Source organism: Lissotriton helveticus, chromosome 2_1 (genome assembly GCF_964261635.1).
Source record: "Lissotriton helveticus chromosome 2_1, aLisHel1.1, whole genome shotgun sequence".
Classification (NCBI taxonomy): domain Eukaryota; kingdom Metazoa; phylum Chordata; class Amphibia; order Caudata; family Salamandridae; genus Lissotriton; species Lissotriton helveticus.
In genome coordinates, this window is record NC_136059.1 from 1,401,112,225 (window position 1) to 1,401,132,690 (window position 20,466).

General features: G+C 42.7%; 1 protein-coding gene across 1 annotated transcript in view; it reads left to right on the plus strand.

Moving 5' to 3' along the window:
* Positions 1 to 20,466, plus strand: part of LOC144818685 (dynein axonemal heavy chain 6-like) — a 1,395,111-nt gene that overhangs the window by 1,329,574 nt on the left and 45,071 nt on the right. Inside the window, exon 37 of the mRNA XM_078676337.1 lies at positions 19,567 to 19,789. Coding sequence (XP_078532463.1) covers positions 19,567 to 19,789 — 223 coding nt within the window. The remainder of the gene's footprint in view (positions 1 to 19,566; positions 19,790 to 20,466) is intronic.

Here is a 20,466-nt window from a genome sequence, read left to right on the forward strand (position 1 = left end):
GATAAATATCTCTTGAAATTGATGAGTTTTGTTTAAGGTTTTTATCAAATTTATTAGTGTTAGGGCTTTTTTAATTTTTGTGACCTTATCTGGATGAATATATATATTTATGATCAGTAGTTTCCAATCTGGACTTTCTTTACTTTCTTTTGTCTCTAATTTGATGACTTGTATCCAGTTCTCCCCTGGATCGAGCAGTTCGGTTTTCCAGTTTAGGTCGTTTGTTATGAAAGTGGACAAGCCTCCCCTTGGGTGTCCATACTTTGCAAGTTTTTCTGCCATTACATGATATTCCTCGTATCCCATAATTTGCCTCGGAATTACGTTCCATGTTTCCTGGAGTAGTATTATTTCAAAATTACTCAGGTAGTCTATTGTCTCTTGATCTTGAGTCATTTCTTTAAAACCATGTACGTTAAACGAGCACATTTTTCTTTTTCTTTCTTGTTTCAGGGTTGAATTGGTATTTTGTCTTTGGTTATTTTGGACTAATTTACCTACATCAGGATCGATGAGAGTTTAGTACCTGTGCTAACCAAGACCAATCTTTTTCTTCCTTCAACCCCTGGTATTGCTGCTTTATTTTTGTACTATTCAGATCTTGTTCGGTAGTTGATTTGTTTCTTGCTCCCTTCAAGATTGTGTATATTTTTTCGTTTGGGTTTTTAAGTTGAGGAACCTTATTGTTTAATAAAGGGAATGGATACTTTATTGGTATTTGGCGCTCTAAGGTTATTCCCCATTCTGTAAAGTGTGTGAAAGTCGATAGAAGAAATGGAGCTGTCCAGAGGCTGTAGGATCGTTGGGACCACGCTACACTAACTTTAGGTAAGTAATAGGAGGCCCACGGAACGTGTGTGCAGAGTGTGAACTCACACGCGAGATGCGTAACAACGTCTATGGACAGTACAGTTCAAGTTAAAGGTAAGTACGGACAATCCTGACTAGTGAGGACTAAAACGACTGTGGAACTGGACACTAGGACAGTTAAACTACCCTTGAGCACCGTAATGCTCTCGTTACCTCACCCACGGGCTGCGGGTGCATAGGTGTCAAAGTGTGTCGGGTTCTCGCGTTGAAGTCTATGGAGCCTGGAAGAAAAGATGCTGCAGGCGACCAGTAGGAAGATGTCCGGTGCGATCCAAGGGTGGATCGGTGAAGAAGAGGACCTGAAAGCAGAGGGGACAGTGTTCAAAGTCACTAGCCAGTGACCGGGGTGGAACCAGGAAGGAACCAGATGTCGTCGTTGCGATCAGGTGAAGAGTGGACGCTTGACTCTGCAGCCACGTGGACCAGGAGGTGTCTTCGATGACCAGGATGGAGGCACGAGCTGTCCCACGCAGGCTCTCGCTGTCGGCGGTGTCGGATCTGGGATTGGAGTCAACAGGCCTTGGCAAAGGCAACCCACGCGGTGAGTGAAAAAGGCGTCTGGTGTGGACTAGGAGAGTCCGGGGTGCCCCTCTTTTGGAAGGAAGCAAGGGCCAGTCTGGAGCAACCACACCAGCAGTAAAGATTTCAAGGTTCATCGTCTAGGAGGCCACTAGCCAGCCGGCAAGTGACCAGACAACGCGTCGAGCAGCAAACAAGCAGAAGGGCCCCAGCAGATCTCGTGGAAGCTGGAGGGCTGATCTTCGGTGCAGGAGCTGCTCGGGGCTGGGGCTTCTCAATCCCCAAAGCACTTGGTCGAGTTTACCTCCGGAGTCGTGCTGGAAGCAAAGTGCAGTTTCTTTCAAGATGGCCGGTCCCACGTGTCTCGTCGCACCCACGGGTCTCAGCTTTGCTGCAGATGTGAGTTGAGGTCGGAGAGGTCTGGGAATCCGGGTCTCGTTGGGCTCTGAAGTCTGGATCCTCGAGGGAAGACGACAAAGGGAAGCCCCTGGACGCTTGATGGTGCCTGCAGTTGCAGGGTGGACACTCCTTGTCCACAAGGGAGATTCTTCAGTCTTCTGTGGAGCAGAACGTCGAAGTCCAGAGTTTCTGCTTGTAAAGTTGTTCAGGATAATCTAATTTGGAATGGGACCAGCTCCTACCTTTATTCTCCTAAAGGGGGCTGCACTACTGACTAGGTCCCTCCCCTGGGTGGAACCAGGGAGGGGGGTGGCTACACCCCCTATCCTTTGTCCGGGTTCCCGCCAGAGCTGGGGCAGGGATGCCCAAGCAACTGGTTTGAACCGGTGTATGCACAGGACACCTTGTGTGCCCCAGGCATGTCTCATTCCTTTCAGGCCTGTCCTACCCAATACACAAAATACTGTCTGGGGTGGTGCTAGCACCTCCCAAGCCAGGAAACCCTTTGTCCAAGCCTCCCTCGCTGGAAGGACTCCCAGCAGCAGGAGGTCAGACTTGTGTCTGTGGTGGCAGCATCCATTTTGTGATGCCAAGGCTCGAGTTAACTTTAACCGGGGTTCTCAGTTACATACATGTCGTGCCCCTCTAGAAGGGTGAAATGCTACCCCCGTCGCCAGAATTGGCGAGGGGGTAGTATTCCAATTCGTATGACACCTTACTTGATAATGTTATACCAGAGTTAGCATTCAACCGCGAGGTTGATAATGCACTTAAGAGTATATGGTATAGCGTTATCATGGAACAGCTATTAGGACTTGGTTCCGCAAGCTGCAGACGGGCTCAGCTCATGCCAGAGCACCATCTCACATAATTCCAAGCACTCTGCCTTCAGGATCGATAAGGCCTGCCATAGGAGTGACTGATAGGAATATATGTGTCCATTTTAGGGTTAGATATAGGTATACTATATCTATAGCAAAGGGTGATTACACCACCTTGCCCCAGCTGTCATGCAGCCAGTTGTGTCAGTTTTAGATGGCCAGCCAGGGGTGGCATAATACATGCTTCAGCCCCTGGTAGGCCCTGGGTACACCTATGCCCTGGATACCTAAGGTACACGGTACAGGGACTGATAAGGTGGCCCAATTGGTAAATGCACCTAAAGTACATGGTTGTCAATTTAGAGAGAGAACAGCTAGGCTGTGGGTCTGATTAGCAGGCCCACAGCCAGGGAAAGTTGTAAACCAGTGAAGCAAAAAGCAAAAATCTGGGGTGACCATAGGATTGCAGACCCCACTCTCCTACAATAATTAATCAAAATATATCAGGGGTCGCAAACAGGAAATAGTGCCACACACAAATATCATATCAGTATAGGTGTCTGCAGATATTTTACTAATTAATATGATCACTTTTCCTATACAGTACTTAATCTAAGTGTGCTAATTCCTTCCTATGCATTACTGCCCTTAATATAAAATGAACAACAGTGCAAAGAATCTTCATATTGTCCAGACTAGATAGAAAGTTAAAAGCATTTTTATAATTATACAACCTATTTGTTAAAAAAAGAGGTTTTAAAACAGACTTCAGAATTTCACTGTACAAAGTACAGAACAGTATTAAGTGTAGTGTGGACTGGGTTTTTTTTACATGGGCAATTTGGTAAATTATACAGACCCATTTTCTTGTCACGAAAAGCAGTTATATAGTGTATTGTGCCAAATCTTAACCATGTTAAATAGAATCTGTGTTGGGCATTTCTTGTCATTATAAGATATGTCTGTATACCCCGCACAGAAGGGATTTGACTGTAAGTAGTAACACTATGTTTATGATTTACCTCATTAGTTATAATACAGGCCATGGCCGAGATATATCTTGACTTCAACTCGGTTTTACTGATGTCTAATATAGATGTTAAATCCCTTTTGTCAAAGTCTATCATACAATCTGTCAGTAACTTTTGGATATACTCAAGCCATGGAATTTTTTCCAGTGATCAAGAGCCAGGCAGCCCATTATTATGTCCGTAGTAAATTTAGTCTCTTCTTTTGCCCACAAACCTCACCAGAGTGTAATGCCCGCTAATTTGATGGTATCATTTATATAAGAAACAGCCAATTCTTTATGTACAATATACTTGGCTGTGGGATTTGGTACTGCCAATACTCTTTTTAGAAATTTATTTTCTTGGATTTGTAGAGATATGGGGCCAGTCTTTTATTGATCTGTGCCACATAAATCTTTCATTTATTCCCTTGCAATTTGGATAATTTCCCTGATATCATGATGTTTTGTAGGAAGGGAAAATCCTTTTTTCCCAAATATTAGCTCTTTAGTTCTGTCCTCTCACAAACGCAACATCAAATGACAAAGGTGCAATGCAAAATGCATACAAGTACTCAACCCACTTGGACAATAAGCCCAGTTGTACTAAAGCAAATGACCTTTCTCCCAAGCCTTCTATAATACAACGCTTAATCCAATGCATGCTTAGGTAGGGCCCTGCATCTCACCTCTACTTTGGAATCACTCACGTGTAAAGCTAAACCTTGCTACTGCATCCTCCTATAAAAAGCGAACAATGCAAAACCCACGTGCATGTTTGACTGCTTAATAATTCTAGGCCTACCCATATCCAGAGCCATTCTCTGTAGTCAGAATTTTGAATGCAGGTTACATATAGAAATATTTTGTGTAATAACCTGAATAACATTGTATTCTTGAATGAAACTTTTCCTGTAATTTAATATTTTACAGTTTGAAGGACCATAAACAATAATTGCTAAAATAAGTACATGCGTTATTGTGTCCTTTGTTCTCCTTCCTCTGGTTTCCACCTGACAATCATTTATAGCTACTTGAGCTCTACAAAGCCTAGTTTGAATTATATATCACTGCACATATACCACATATTTGTTGGGCCAATGATTGCCCTTTGATACTCTGCTATAGCCTCCTGGAACCGAGCTCTAGACCCTGTGTTCTGCATCTCTCCTAAAGATCCAGGTGTCCGTCATAACATTATCTCCCTCCCATCACCAACATGACAATTAAGGAACACAAAACCCACAAAATGAACCCTCACATCTTTCATATGGTGCCTAGACCTCCTTCCTTGAACGTCACCTGACTACAAGAGGCCTTCAATTATTACCTCAGAAAGGAAATATGCTCACATTCTCTCCCAGTGCCTGCTGGGAGTAGTGAAAGGTTATTGCCTAGCTCTCTCCCTCAGTGACCCTTGGTACTCTACAGTATCTTCCTCGTGCAGGTCTTCAAATCTGTCCACTCACATTTGGGGTGAGGAACTGTTCAGTATTATGCTTCCATTCACAGCATAAAATGGAGGCCTGCTGGTTTTACACTGTCAGAAGCAAGTGCTGGAACCCTGAGAAATAGATTGTAGGGGGGCTACCAAAAGCAGGTGGAAGCAGTCATGGTGTGGGTGCCAGGAGCGGGATCCGGACACAGGTGGGGCAGGTGCCAGAAGCGGGAGACAGAAAATGGTATTGCAGGTGCGTGGAGGTAGTGGAGTGGGTTTTGGGAGCTGGAGACTGTGGGCTGGGTAACTGAAGTTACCTTTAGATAGCCTCAACTCCTCAAGAGGCTCCTGCGACCAGAGGCTGCAACACTGATGGCCCACTACCTTGAGAAGTCTTTGGAAGAGGACACTTCCTGGAAAGCCTCAGCCAGTGGCAACCCCAGTGGTATAGAGGATTTGGTATTGAGTTCTTGGGGTGGGGTGAGAGGAGACAGTACAATCTGGGGATACGTAGAGGCAGTGGGAAAGGGAGTTTTGGGATATGAAGATGCAGGGTAGCCAGGAATATAGGTGGTAACAAGATGGTTTATTCACGATGGATAAGAGCTTAAGGTTACAGGTAGTAGATGGTAGACGGAAGCCTCATTGGGAGCAGTATCCTTGCTGCTCAACCCACGCGCTCCAGTTGATATTCACTCAACGAGGCACACCTCAGCATTCTATTACCTCACACTCACTCTGGCTGAGCAGCAGGGGAAATAACATTTTGAAGAGATTGCATGGGAAAGATATGAAGATAGCACACACCTCCCTTCTTTAAAGAAACAATTGAAAACATCACTGCAGCCAAAATGAAAATACTCAACATCATAAAAAGAAGCAAAATGATGGATGTAAGAAATTACTCACACAAAGAATAAATTAAACGGACCAGAGAGGAAATAATAATGCATGGTAAAATACAACAAATACATAAGCAAACAGCCTTGTCTGGAAATTACTAAGCACTGCATTTTAAAACTGCATAGCGCTTCAGCCTAAAGCACTCTGCTACTTCTAACGACAACTGCAGACATATGATATTTAAAATTTGAGGACAATAATATATCCAAGCATTGCGCTCAACATCGTTGACCTTCCATCTTGTTTTATTGGAACCTGTTTCGATAACGTTTAATGGTAAGCCCTACATGCTTAGTTTGTGATATTATATGAAATATTGTATGTGGGTGTTACAAAAATAATACTTTCTCCAAAAAGTCATAAAATAGCACATATTTGTGCCAATTCCTGTTCACTACCATGAATGGTCATTAATATGTATAAAGACAGAAAATCATGCTTCATGCTTGTTCCTGGAAAACCTTTAGAGAGAAAATATTAACCACAATTACAAATATGCATTTCTCAGGAGCTCCACATTAACTCCTTTAATCAATATAACTGTTACTTTTGCTTTAAAATAGGATGGCAGTAGATAAAGTCAGACCTATTGGATTTGTCAATACTTTATATTAAAAGCTGTTAGCGGTAGGAGCAGAATGTGCAGCAGACTTACTCATTCACATTGTCATACCAGGGTACAGTCACACTTAGGCATATGGCAGAACAGTCACACACCAGTATATCAAGTACAAAGGACACAGGCACTTCAAGAGAAAGGGACACAAGCATCTTAAGGATACATTTGACACTGTTACTATTGAGCAGACACACAGTCACATCAGAAATAATCATGTCAAAAAAAGTCATATAGTCGTAGTCTGTGGAATAACCTCCCCCTTTCCCTTAGACAGTGCTCTAGCCATTCAGCCTTCAGGAAGAGTCTCAAGACAACTCTGTTCCAGTATTAGCGCCAGCCTGACCTGTATCCCCCCACAGCACTGCGCGGAGATACACCTTCGGGTGTGATTCCGGCGCGTTACAAACCCATAAATAAATAAATAAATATGAAGCATTTTCACAAAATACACAATGGAGACATCGTGGTGTGTTTCAGTAAGTGCTTCAAGCAGTGGCTGCGTGATGGAACAGTCACATAAGAGCTCATTGTGGTATCTCCGTGTCTATCCCATGCATTCTTGTTTTAGTTATATGTTTCCTGCTGCTCAGCCAGTGTGGTGGTGAGGTCATAGAATGCCAATGTGTGCCTGGTTGGACTGGTATATGAGTAGGAAAGAGTGGGCTGAGCAGAACGACAACTGCTCCTGGTGGGGCTTCCTTCTACCATCTTTTGCGCTTTGTTGTATTGTGCAGGTGTATGGCACCCTCTTGGGCACACGCATTACACCCTTGTACTATGTTGTACAGTCTGTGACATTGTTTTGGGGTTTCACTTTTGATGCACCTCAGTATTGTCTATCTGTGAGGGAGGGTGAGTACGGGTGTTTCTCCCAAATTATTTGTTCCTCGGTCCTTTGCAATTCCTGTTCATTCATTCTTTTACCACACTCATCTTTAAAGCATCACAGAAAATCTGCAATGAATATCTGAAAGAGACAGTTAGTTATAGATTCCTCACCTTAGAATTTCCCCCAGGCGTCAGACTGGATCCGGAGAACTCTTTTCTTAGCAGTACCTCTGCGCATTGATAGGTGGCGTTGGTCGACTCCGCGTTCATCGTGGTCGCTGGAATGACATTGCGGTATCTATTTACACACCGCACTCGCGCGCTGACAACAGTTATTTCTTTTTCTTTTTCCACGCCAATCAGCGCAGATCCGGAGCGAGCAGTACCTCAAGTCACTTTTTTACTCCCCTTTTTCTGACTTTTGTCGACACCTTTTTTGAGTTGATCGACTCCTGGTGCAGGGAGGGATGTCACGTTGGACCGGCTTTAAGGCTTGCGACTCCTGTCGCAAATTGATTTCTGTCACAGATCCGCACCGCGTGTGCCTTTGTCATAAATCTCCAGTCTTTTCTCTTGTTCTGGAGCTGGTTGATCTCAGTAAGAGATCTTTTCATGGTTGCAGTTCGCAGACCCTCCTCCGGGGGTGGTATGGCTTTGGCATTTAATGCTAAAGTAAGGAATCTCTGCCTAGATTTCTCTATCAGATGAACACGTTACTTACCTACGGTAACGCATTATCTGGTAGAGACCGAATCTAGCCGCATATTCCTTAATGATCCTCCCCGCTCTGCGAACTGAGTCCGTTTGGGTCTCAAATTTATTTTGTCTTTTACATCCTAAAAATAAGGGAGGGAGGGAGGATCCAGGGATTGTGGGATATTTGAGTTCTCTTTCACCTCAAAGTTTTTGTTAGGATATTCATATACTGCATTATGGTTAGGAATGTGGTAATTATTTGACACATGAGTGTCTTGTGTTTTTGCACACTGTTCACTAGACAGTTTCTATATGTGGCTCTGTGCTTCGAGTGCGGAAAATAGGCAAGGAAGAAACTGATGTCAGCGCGTCAATGAGGGAGTTATATAGACTCCGATAACGTCACAACCGGTGTACAACATGGATTGCAAGGACTAGCTCGCCCATTGGCTATCATTGGAACTGCCTTGTAACATTTAACATGTGTCAATTTCAATTGTGAAAAGCTAGAGATTTGGAATTTAGGCTCTCTGAACTCAGAATTTGATAACGCACCTTTTAGTAAAGGTGTTTTTCAAATTGTATGTTTGAAAATGCCACTTTTAGAAAGTTGGCATTTTCTTGTTTAACCATCCTGTGTGCCTCTGCCTATTTGTGTATTCACCGTCTGGTTTTGGGGTGCCAGGAGCTGGGGATGTGCATTCACCCTAGACAGTTAGAAGGGGGGGTTGAGGTATGCCGAGACTTTCGTGGGTGACTCAAGGCCAGGCTGAATTGACCTTTCTGCATTTAGAGTGGTGGGAGAAGTTTTCACTAGCTCCTGAATAGGCTGTATCTGCCCTGCACAATGCTTTCTCCACCTCCTGTAGTGAAGCTGGACCAGGGAGGACAGAACTGTTTTTTACTGAGCTCAGAGACTCCTGAAACAAAATCTATAAAGAGAAAATGGGGAATAAGTAATAAACCACTGAACTTTAGGTTACATCTGGAGGAGGAGGACTCTGCCAAGAAGAAGAGCTGAAGAGCTGTCAGGAGGAGTACTGTCCCTTTGCTGTTTGTTGCTTTGATGAGTTGGCCTGCAGTTGCTGCTTCTGTCTGTAGGCAGTGGAAAGGTCTGTATTTTTGCCATGCTGTGGTATCCTGCTTAAGAAGATTCTCCAAGGGTGTGAAGTGGAGCTTGCTTCCTGTTCCGAAGTCTCAGGGACACAAAGACTTCACCTGCACCTTCCTAAACAGCACCTGGCCTCCTCTGCTGGACTCCTGATTGCCAAAGGGTGCAAACTCCAGCTCCTGGACCTTTCGAATTGTGTGGTTGGTGCTGCAACTGACAAAAAACAACACTGACGCTGTCAGCAATGCCGTCGGTGATGCCACGACTTGCACCGAGGCTGTGGGCACTGCTCATGAGGTGCACAACGCACCGGCCTGCCTGCACCACAGCTTTTGCCCGCCGATGTCTACAAGTTATCGATCTACCCAATGCCAGTGCTTGCATCGACACCCGTCACCGCTACTGCCTGCACCTCATCATCACGGAGCCAATAACTGGCGTGGGTGACTTCCGAACTCATTGACACCGCAGTACTGAACAGAATGGATGCCTCATCGCCAACGTTGCCTCACCTCCCTTGCCAGCCCAGACTTCACGCCTTGCCTTCTCGCTGACTCAACGCCTCGCCTCCTCTGTGGCAGTAGGGAGCCTCCCTTGCCTTAGCCAATTGACGCCTCACCTCCGTGACACTGTGTAGCGTCCGTTTACTTTGTTTCTAAGGTACTGTTACTTGGGAGTCCGTGTGACTCTGTGGCCAGCCCGCACACCTCACAGTTGGGGCAGTACTTGGGATTTGTGCATGTCACAGTGTCGTAATAGCCCCAGTTAGAGCCATATGTTTCTACAAGCTGTATTATTGCAATCACCGTTCTAAAAGTGATATCTGATATATGTATGCTGGATTTTTGTCGTTTTAGTCTTGTTTGGTTTAGATAAAGATACTTTATTTTTCTAAGCTGGTGTGGTGTCCATTTGTAGTGATTTCACTGTGTGTGGTATGTACAAATGCTTTACACATTACCTTAGCGCTCGTGCCAAACTACCAAGGGGGGAGCCAGTGTTATTTTAGAAGTGTAAGCCCCCTTAATCTGACTAGATCGAAAGGTCCCTACATGTACAGAGTACAAACCTACCAACTAGAGACCACCCATTGCTAACTATGCCTAATTAAAGTGCTGTGTGCTTAAAAAAATTACTACAGGGTGTTAAAGTGTGCTTACGCTCTTACAATTTAAAAGTTGCAACAATACTTGTTTGAACAAGAAAAGTAAAACAACTTAATCAGGGCACATTTATATTCTAGAGCGTACAGCAGCCCTTAAAAATAAGCTAACATAAAAGCATATTTCATTGTCGTGTTTTTTAAAAAAAAGCAATGACTGGCTACTATGCGTCAGGTTTCTGGATTTGATCAAGGGCATTAAAAACATTTTAGTGTATTATTGATAAAAACCACAAAAAAAGGTGAAGCGCAACATTGACTGTTTGAAAATATTATTGCAAGTTCACACAAATGATTCAAAGTTGTGTTGGAAACCTAGGGCCCGATTCACAGAACTAACTTAAGACAAAATCCTAAACTTACTACTTTTGGTATTCACAGAAGGCGTTTAGTAGTAGTAAAGTTAGGATTTTGTCTTAAGTCTGTCGTAAGTCTGTCGTAAGCCTGTCTTAAGTCTGTCTTAAGTCTGTCCTAAAGTTTGTCTTTAGTTTCTCTTAAGTCTGTCTTAAGTCTGTCCTAAGTTTGTCTTAAGTTTGTCTTAGGACTGTCTTAAGACTGTCTTAAGTCTGTCTTAAGTCAAACTTAAGACAAAATCCTAACTTCACTACTACTAAATGCCTTCTGTGAATACCAAAAGTTGTAGGACAGACTTAAGACAGACTTAAGACAGACTTAAGACAGACTTAAGACAGACTTAAGACAGACTTAAGACAGACTTAAGACAGACTTAAGACAGACTTAGGACAGACTTAGGACAGACTTAGGACAGACTTAAGATAGACTTAAGACAAATTTTTGACAGACTTAAGACAGACTTAGGACAGACTTAAGACAAAATCCTAACTTTACTACTACTAAATGCCTTCTGCGAATACTAAAAGTAGTATGTTTAGGATTTTGTCTTAAGTTAGTTCTGTGAATCGAGCCCCTAGGGAGAAACTAAGTAAATAGTTTATTGTGTCTTCCCGGAAACGAAACATCAAAGGGCTTTCCCCATTGTCCTCACCCACCACACCAGTAATTAGTGAGGGTATTGTTGTGAATCGGGGTAAGGTAAGCCGAAATTGAAATCTTTGATAATTCTGTGCTTAACCTTTTCTCCCGGGCATGGTTTAACAATAAGGATCGAACTGGCGTTCTACACAATGTGACACAGGTGTCAACATCTGTGAATTCTTGATGAAGGTCAATGGCAGTAAAATATTTTTCTCCAAATGCTAGCCACAGGATGTCAAGTCCTTTATCACAAGCTAAGCAATCTTTTATGATGTTTCTAGTTAACATTGCTTCTTCATTTTTCCAGATTGAAAGCCATAGCAAAGGAGGACAGATTTGAGCTAGATCGCAAATATAGCCTAATCTCAACTCCTTATGGCAAATGAAGTGTGACGTTGAAGGAGGAACAGATAGGAGCTTACAAAAGAAGTGTGTTTCTACTGTTTAGATCACTAATACATCCCTGGCGCCACAAACTCTGGCCCCATAAGTGGCAACCGGTACACATTCCATAGAATACATTTGTAACATACAGGCACATTCTCGACCACCTGGGGTGGACGGTGGACTGAAAAGAAAATCAATTGCCCTGTATAGCTTGGTTCTCCGCTCGGTTATATTTGGTGCGAAAGAACCATTTGAGCTAAATACCACCCCCAAGTATGAAAAAGAGGTAGTAATTTACTAGACGGTTGGGTGGTTTTCATGCCACAAGTCATAATAAAGGATTTTGCAAAATCAGTCTGGAAATCAAGGAATCCCATGAATTCCACACATGATTTGACCAGTGATCTCAGGGCTCTTGGTGTGCCTGCCACCAACACAACATCATCTGTGTATAACAAAACAGGGCATGGGATGACAAGAACAATTGGAACGTCTAGTGTACTTGTTGCTACATAAGTACGAAGTTTGTTTATATATATTATGAACAGTAAGGGGGCAAGCATGCACCCCTGGTGAACCCCACATCCAATGTTAATCTCTCCCGTAAACTCACCTCCTTGTCCAAACCTCACTCTGGCCTTTGCATTCATGTGCATAGAAGCCAGAAGATGCACAAGTGGTTCCTCCATCATTACTTCTAATAATATTTGTCAGAGTCTTGATCGATTAACTAGTTTGGTCCACAAGTGCTAGGGAGGCACTGCTCCTGTGTTCCAATATGTTTGCGAAAACCAAACTGGCAAGTATTTAAAATCTTATTATCCTCCTCCACCTCCCAAAGATTTTGACTGGACCATATCGAAAAGAGATATTGGACGATAACAGCTTGGAGAGGATTGGTCACCCTTTTTAAAAAATTGGTACAATTGTGGAGGTTGCCCATGAGACGGGCAAAAATGAATGATCTATATTGTTATAAACATTGGTCAGCAGAGGTTCTCGTAGGCTAATGTCACATTTTATCAGATCAATGGGGATGATAGTTAGTAGACACCCAGGAAGGGCTAGGATGCCATTATACACACCTGTGAGGATCTCTATTGGTAGTATAGCAAAATTTCTACTTTTCATCTCCACTGTGTTCCTCTCAAGCGACCTATGTTGGTGGTATTGCGTAACTGCAGCTTTCCACCTCCATCGTACTCTTCTGGAAGGTCCTCAATAGGTACTGCAGCACCATTGCAGCTTTCTGTACTTTCTCCATTGTACTCTTCTCGGAGTACCTAGGTTGGTACTGTAGCAAAGCAGCTTTTCATCTCCATTGCACTCTTCTGTGAGGACCTTTATTCGTACTGTTTGCAAAACTTCAGATTTTGACTATATCTCAATTGTACTCGTCTGTGAGGACCTCTGTTGGTAGTATTGCACAGCTGCAACCTACCATCTCTTCTGCACTGATCTGTGGGAACCTCTATTGGTATTGTAGCACAAATGCAGCTTTCTACTCTTCTCTCCATTCTACTCTGTGAGGGCATCTATTGGTAAAATAGCGCAACTGAAGCCTACCATCTCAATTGTATTCTTCTGTAAGGACATCTTTTGGCTATATAGTGCAACTTCAGGTTTCAGGAAATTCTATTCTGTTTAGAAGGCATCTGTTGGCTATATTGTGAAAATGTATCTTTTCTAGTCCTAGCTTGGTTGCCACTCATGGCAGTTGGAGTAAAAGGAGGACCGGCCCTTTAGATATTTGGCTTGTGTGGAGACTCAAGTCTCCTAGTCCGCAGATGAAAACCGCAAATAAAAAATTCCTTCTGCAGTGCATAAAAATCCATGTATGAGTTAAAGAATTAAATGTATGACAGTCTGCTGTTCAGATATAAAATAGTTCCTCATGCATCCCACAAAAAATGACATATCTAAGCTAATAAAGACATGAGAATAAAATGCAACTGCGGGAGAATCTAGGATGTGTTTAACAATGTCTCAAGTCAATAGTAGATGAAAGATGACTTAAAGCCCCTCTCTATATGTACGGAGTACATATTGAAAGCAACATGCTTGCCAAATGGTGCAAGCACCATTACATATTAAAGGTAACACTGGTGCAAGCATCATTAAATTTGAAACCTAAACCCACACATACATTCTCATTCATTTAAAATAATAATGCCTTCTATGTTGCCATATAAAAGACACATTTGATGTCAGACCTTTTTGTTTTGCCATTGCTTGTTTATTTTGGAAGCTGGTATATTATTTTCCTCGTTTATCGTCTGGGTTCAATTGTGTTGTATTATTCATTTGAGAGTTGTATAATTTGGTGCAAAGATTGTGAAACAAGAAATACATAAATTATAATAGGAGCTGAGTACTGTGCAGAAACCTTACTGGGCCAAAGGGACTTGATAAATCTTCCTGACACATGTATTGGTTTCTCCTGAGTCCATTGATTCACAGTAATCCCGCTCTGATCATAGGTTGTGGATTACAGTTATTTTCAGAGAACCATAATTTAAGAGGTTAATTTCAGGGTGCTGCACAATGGAGCTGAAAAATAAACTGTGGGTAAAAAGCCTTGCTGAATGGAGGTGCCAGGTTACTGTTTTTATTTCTTGACCACTGGGTATTGTTTTTGAAACTAGGCTTTGTCATTTGAACAACAAGCATTGGCAAAGTCCATAGGGTTGACAGTTGCACTCTCAAGCCAGACCAAAAGATTTGAAGTTTACCTTACTGGCCCAGGCCAATTATTACGAAAGTTTTAGAATAGTCAGGCACTAATATTTGGTGTATTTTGACATTCATGGACATACTACTTTGGGAGTAATTTACAGTAGGTGGGAAACTCTAAATAAATGGTGAAATTCAAGCAAAGTATTTTTAGAGCATTTAACATGATTTGCATTTATAGAAAAGTGTTACATTCCTTGTTTATGGTTTATTAGTACCAGAGCAAAAGCAAAAAAGTTGGTGCTAACGTTACACTAATTGTTGTGAAAAACCAGACTGAAATGGTGCTTAAACATTTACCTCTAAATGTTGTGGTAGTGTCATGATTACTAGTATTGATAATGCTATTACTGAACTGTGGTATAATAGCAAACAATATAACATTCTGTAAATATTTCCATTAGTGGTCCTATACTTATTTCTTACAAATGGCAATGCAGCACAGCCCCACTGTACATTAACAGCAGAATGTATTCCATCTAAGTCCTGAAAGTGCGTCCGTTGATACCCTAAGCGCTCATTAATTTCTGAAGTGGTATGCTTTTTCGTGTTGCTTGACACCCCTAACGGGCTTGGAACAACGTCCTTGATAACACCTGCCCATTCTTCCCAAGTTACCAATTCTGCGGGTATTGATAATTTTGGGATGGAGGTGGCAATAGAAATAAGAGGGAACACAAGTTAGAAATGAGGAATTACCAGGGTAATCAGTAGTTAGTTACAGTTTTTTTTCCAGTATTTCACCCTTGCGCCCTAAGGAGCATTAAGGGTTAGTAAGAAGTTTGTATGGTTCAGGGAAAGTAGCGTTAAGGGAAAGTAAGAGGTTTGTACGGTTCAGGGAAGGGTACCATTAAGGGGTACTAAGGAGTTTTTAGGGCTCAGGGAAGAGTAGCTTTAAAGAGTAATAAAGATTTTTTAGAGTTCAAGGAAAGATAACATTAAGGAGTAGTACAGGGTTTTAAGGGTTTAGGGTAGAGTAGCATTAAGGTATAGTAAGGTTTTTTTTAGGGTTCGGGGACAGTTAGAGTTATGGGGTAGTAAGGGGTTTTGGCTACAGTGAATGGTAGCATTAAGGGACAGCAAGGGTTTTTTAGACTTCCGGAATGGGTAGGGTTAGTGGTAGTAATGATTTTGGGGCTCAGGGATGAGTAGTTTTACATGGTTTTACGGGGAGGGTAGCATTAAACAGTAGTAAGTGTTATTCGGGGTTAGGCATGGGTAACGTTAAGCTAGAAATATTTAGAAACATACCTGTGATGTAAAGGCACGTCAGATGTAAACAAATTGCAAGTAAAGGTATTCTTGATCTAGTTACGTTCACCTTATGACTCCTGTTGTAAAGCTTGACAGGACAGTGGGCATAAATGTAGAGAGGAAAATGCACGGCTCCCCAGCACATACATCTTGAAACTAGGAATTATAGAGAACAAAGTACCATTTTCTCAAGGAGTGTAATGCTAAGATATCTCAGAAGTTGATGATGGCAGGAAAAGGGGTCTGGAACTGCAATATAGCAACACATTGCTCCTGACTGCTCTCCTCCCACCTGTGCACATTGCTCCTGACTGCTCTCCTCCCACCTGTGCACATTGCTCCTGACTGCTCTCCTCCCACCTGTGCACATTGATCCTGACTGCTCTCCTCCCACCTGTGCTGCCGTCAGAGAAGAACAAACACCTTAATTAACTAGGATACACATTGCATCGCAGTGGTATGTGTATGACCTAAAGGGTAACCTTTGTTGTAACACAATAGCTTGCCTTTATAAAGAACAATGGCTCATGCAATTTAATAAAGAAGTAATCACAGCTGCTTGGAGGGTGCGCACTCTTTCTGTGAAAGGTCACTGCTATGGTCAACTCGAAACCTGTACACAAATGAAGCAACATCTGAATGGTGGCAAAGTTCCTCTCTCGGATTCGTACTCCTTTCATTTTTTTTTTTTAATCACATCAGGTCTGACGAAAGCTGCGCTATCAAGCCAGACCTAAAAATGGCTAATCATGTAGCCCCTATTCTCAATCAAGTTAGAAAACACAACAATTTGGACAAAGAATAACTGTGTTTGTGGAGCAGTTACAGATGGGATCGCTTTCAGAGCAAACTACTTTAGACCTCTGACTCTAAAACAAACCAATAAACGAGATGATAGGCCACGTTATGGGCCAGATTTACTAATCTTTCAGGCAACTGAGCGCATCAAGGGGACTTATATAGATAGATAGATATAGGTCACACTTCTGCTCTCTCCTTGCACTGGCACCTTTGTGGTAGCTTAGCGCCAATGCAAGCACTCTTGCACCATCATGCATGGGTGCCTGCGTTGTAGTTAGGCTTGTTTTAGTGCAAGAGGGCTTACCTTCCTGCACAATAACAATCCTCAGATGCATATTCCTCGTTGTATGTGCAGCACACAAGCAAAGAGGAAGTAACAAGGAAATATAAAGATATTTCTTCTTGTTACATCAGCCTCGGGTAGGCGCACCATTTTGGCGCAAACCCATGTTTACTGTCCTTAGTAAATCTGGTTTGCATCCAAATACATGGCTGGATGCACGGAAATGCTATGCTCCACTCATCCTCCATCCTCGACAAAAGGTAACTCTTGGCAGCTCAATGCAGTTCCTTGTGTTACTTTTTGGGGGAAATGTGGCACAAAGCCATGCAAGCAAAATTTTAGAGGATTTGTAATTCCTGACTAACATTTGGTACAACCATCACGCAAAATGTTAGTTAATTGGAGACCAAATATATAAACTGTGCATGTGGCAGTTATGAGCCATTCCAAACTGTACTGCATATGCTGGATAATTTCCATGTGTGTTTCCTGCAGGGCGGAGACCCAAGTTGGCACACATTACATGTTTGGGTTCCAACTTGCCTCTGTGACACAGCCTTTGCTGGAAATGGCTCTCTAAAAGTGTGTCAAAGGGCTCCCAATCTTCAGGGGAGGATTAGAGAATCCCAAAGAGTGGCAGTGCTCTTAGGCCTGTTTGCAACTGCAAAATCGGTCTGCCCTATGTACAAACCCTAATTTGCAAGTCGGTAACCTATTACCGACCCGCAAAATAGCTTTGTGACTCGCTATTAGGAAGGGGCGTGCCAAGGGCATCCCTTTGCTAATAGTGAGTCCTAATGGTATGTGCCATTGTATTGTGACTGCGGTTGCAAAATACTCGCAGTTTACCACCTACTTCAAGTAGGTGGTTAGCCACTCGCAAACGGGAAGGGGTCCTAGGGGACCGCTTCCCCTTTGTGAATCAATGCGAAAATATTTTTTGAGAGCAACCAGTGGTCTCACAGCCCACTGCCTACTCTTAAAACATTTAACAAACGTTTCATTTTTCTTTTTTAAATGCATCCTGTTTTCCTTTAAGGAAAATGGGCTACATTTAAAAAAATACAACTGCTTGATTTAAGAAGCAAGAGACACACAATTGATGGATGGAAAATCAAAAGAAAGATGGATTAAACCCAGATCCTTGTGACTGGGGGTGAATGTTTGCATTGTCTAGCATTCTGTCCATCAATTGTTTCTTTTGCATTTGTCGCCCTAAGTGGGAAGGGTATGCCCAGACGTGGGTCCTGAGCTCACTGCACTGGATTCAAGCTACCCTGGCTGATGAAGGGTGATGCGCTGAAACCGGTTCCAGGATGCTTGTTTCTGGTCCAGAAAGGACTTGGCTTTGCAGTTCTGGGTGTACTGTTCCCATAAGGAAAAGGGTCAAGACTGATTTGCATATGGCTGGGTCCAAACAGGGGTGGTGAGCAAAAGAATGATAGATTAAACCCAGATCCTTGGGACTGGGGGTTAATGTTTGCATTGTCCAGCATTCCGTCTATCAATTGTTTCTTTTGCATTTGTCGCCCTAAGTGGGAAGGGTATACCCAGACGTGGGTCCCGTGCTCACTGCACCACTGAATTCAAGCTAGCCTGGCTGATAAAGGATGATGCCCTGAACCGGTCCCAGGAAGCTTGTTTCCGGTCCAGGGAGGACCTGGCTTGGCAGTTCGGGCTGGACTGTTCTCAGGGTCAAGACTGATTTGCATATAGCTGGGTCCAAACTGGGGTGGTGTGGTGAGCAAAAGAACGATGGTTTAAACCCAGATCCTTGTGACTGGGGTTGAGTGTTTGCATTGTCCAGCATGCTGTCCATCAATTATTTATTTTGCATTTATTTAAAAAGCAGTCACAGACATGGTGGTCTGCCGATCCCAGCAGGCCACCATCCCTGGGAGTGCTAGCCATTCCCAATGGGGTTGCAAATTCCACCTGCATCATGGATAATAATGAGGCAGGCAATTTGCAACCCCATTAGGAATCACAAACAGTGTCTGATACACTGTTGTAAATTACATTTTGCAATTTGCCAATTGCGAGTCGTAAAACGACGCATTTTGCGACTCACAAAGTGTAAGTGTTGTGCATCTAGCCCTTAAAAACAGCAGCCCGCCAAAGGAAGCCGAATAAAACATGGACACATAAAGTAGCTTGTGGCAAAAGATCGAAGTCCCTTGATAATTCTAATTCAGGAAACTCAAACATGTTTATAAAGGACATTACTTGCCACAGAATGGGTACATCATACATTCTGCTCCGCTTTGGCAAACAACCGTAAAGTTGCTGTCTTTGTCAAAAAGGTTCAGTATGAAGAGAATACATTCAGAGGTGGCCAGTCGTCTTCTAGGCATGGTTGTAAAGCTGTGGGCCTGAAACCCCACAATACTGGACAGTCAATTTGCCTCTTTCTCTCTTCCTCGAGCCGCTGCACGCGCTTCTGATAAATGCAAAATCCCAATATTTAGAAAAGATCTCTTGCGGTATAAACATTGTGCATCCTGCCTGTGAATATTGCATCAGTATAAAAATGTTACTTAATGGAAGACACGTATTTTGAATATAACACTGTAGAAAACACCCAGTAGCACTTTTTTTTTTTTAAACAAATTCTTTAACAGGAAAAATGAGTTGGAAAAAGGTTGGTAATAACTTTTGCCTTATTTTAGCCAGTTTTAAACCTGAGTATTTCCAAACTGCAAGACTAACGTGTACCAATATTGATGTTTTGGTTCAGCTACCTTCTCCCACAGATGGTGTGTTGGTGCATGGGATGTTCATGGACGCCTGTCGCTGGGATGACGAAGACATGGTTGTTGAAGATGCTTTGCCAGGACAAATGAATCCTGAGCTGCCGGTTGTGCACTTTGAGCCGCGTCAGAACTATATACCACACTCATCACTATATAGGTCCCCACTTTACAAAACAGCAACTAGAGCGGGGACACTCTCTACCACAGGTATGCTATTCAGTTTTAGTAATGCATATACATGTATCATCAAAAGTCACATTTCTATTGACTATATCGTATTAGACAAGTTCACAGTCCAAGGTTGTCCTTTCGTAATTTCGGAAAACATTCCATTTAGATATAGATGATGCCTTGCAATTTCGTAATCTTCTGTTTAATCGCTTTTGTTGAGCCGCAGGCAATACTTTCTCAAGCTCTGCTTTTCCAGGAGATGGACAGAGGTATTTACACTCCTTCCCACTAGAATTTCAAGTCCAATTTAGGCATATTAAATTCATACTAGAGAAGGCTACCTCTATTCTTTACATCAGAAAACACAAAAACGTCCCTGTTTTTCAGGGATGTATAGAGAAGGATTTTTATCCAAAATATACATATTTTTTAAGTGCAAAAAGAAGACAAGCATTTGTAATGCAATAGGTCCCACATTTGCAAGAGTTTAAGCTATTTACATTGTAACTGACAATGCCTTTTATTTGTGTTTTAAAAAACAATACATAAATAAACGGCATTGTCATTTAACAATGCCAGTAGCCCAAAGTTTCACAAATGCGAGACCTATTGCATTGCAAATGCTTTTTGTGCTTCTGGCTGCCGCCGGACTCTCTCCTCTTCTACTCCCCAGGTTTCAGTATATAGTGCGAGGGGGAGGGGGAGGGGCAGGG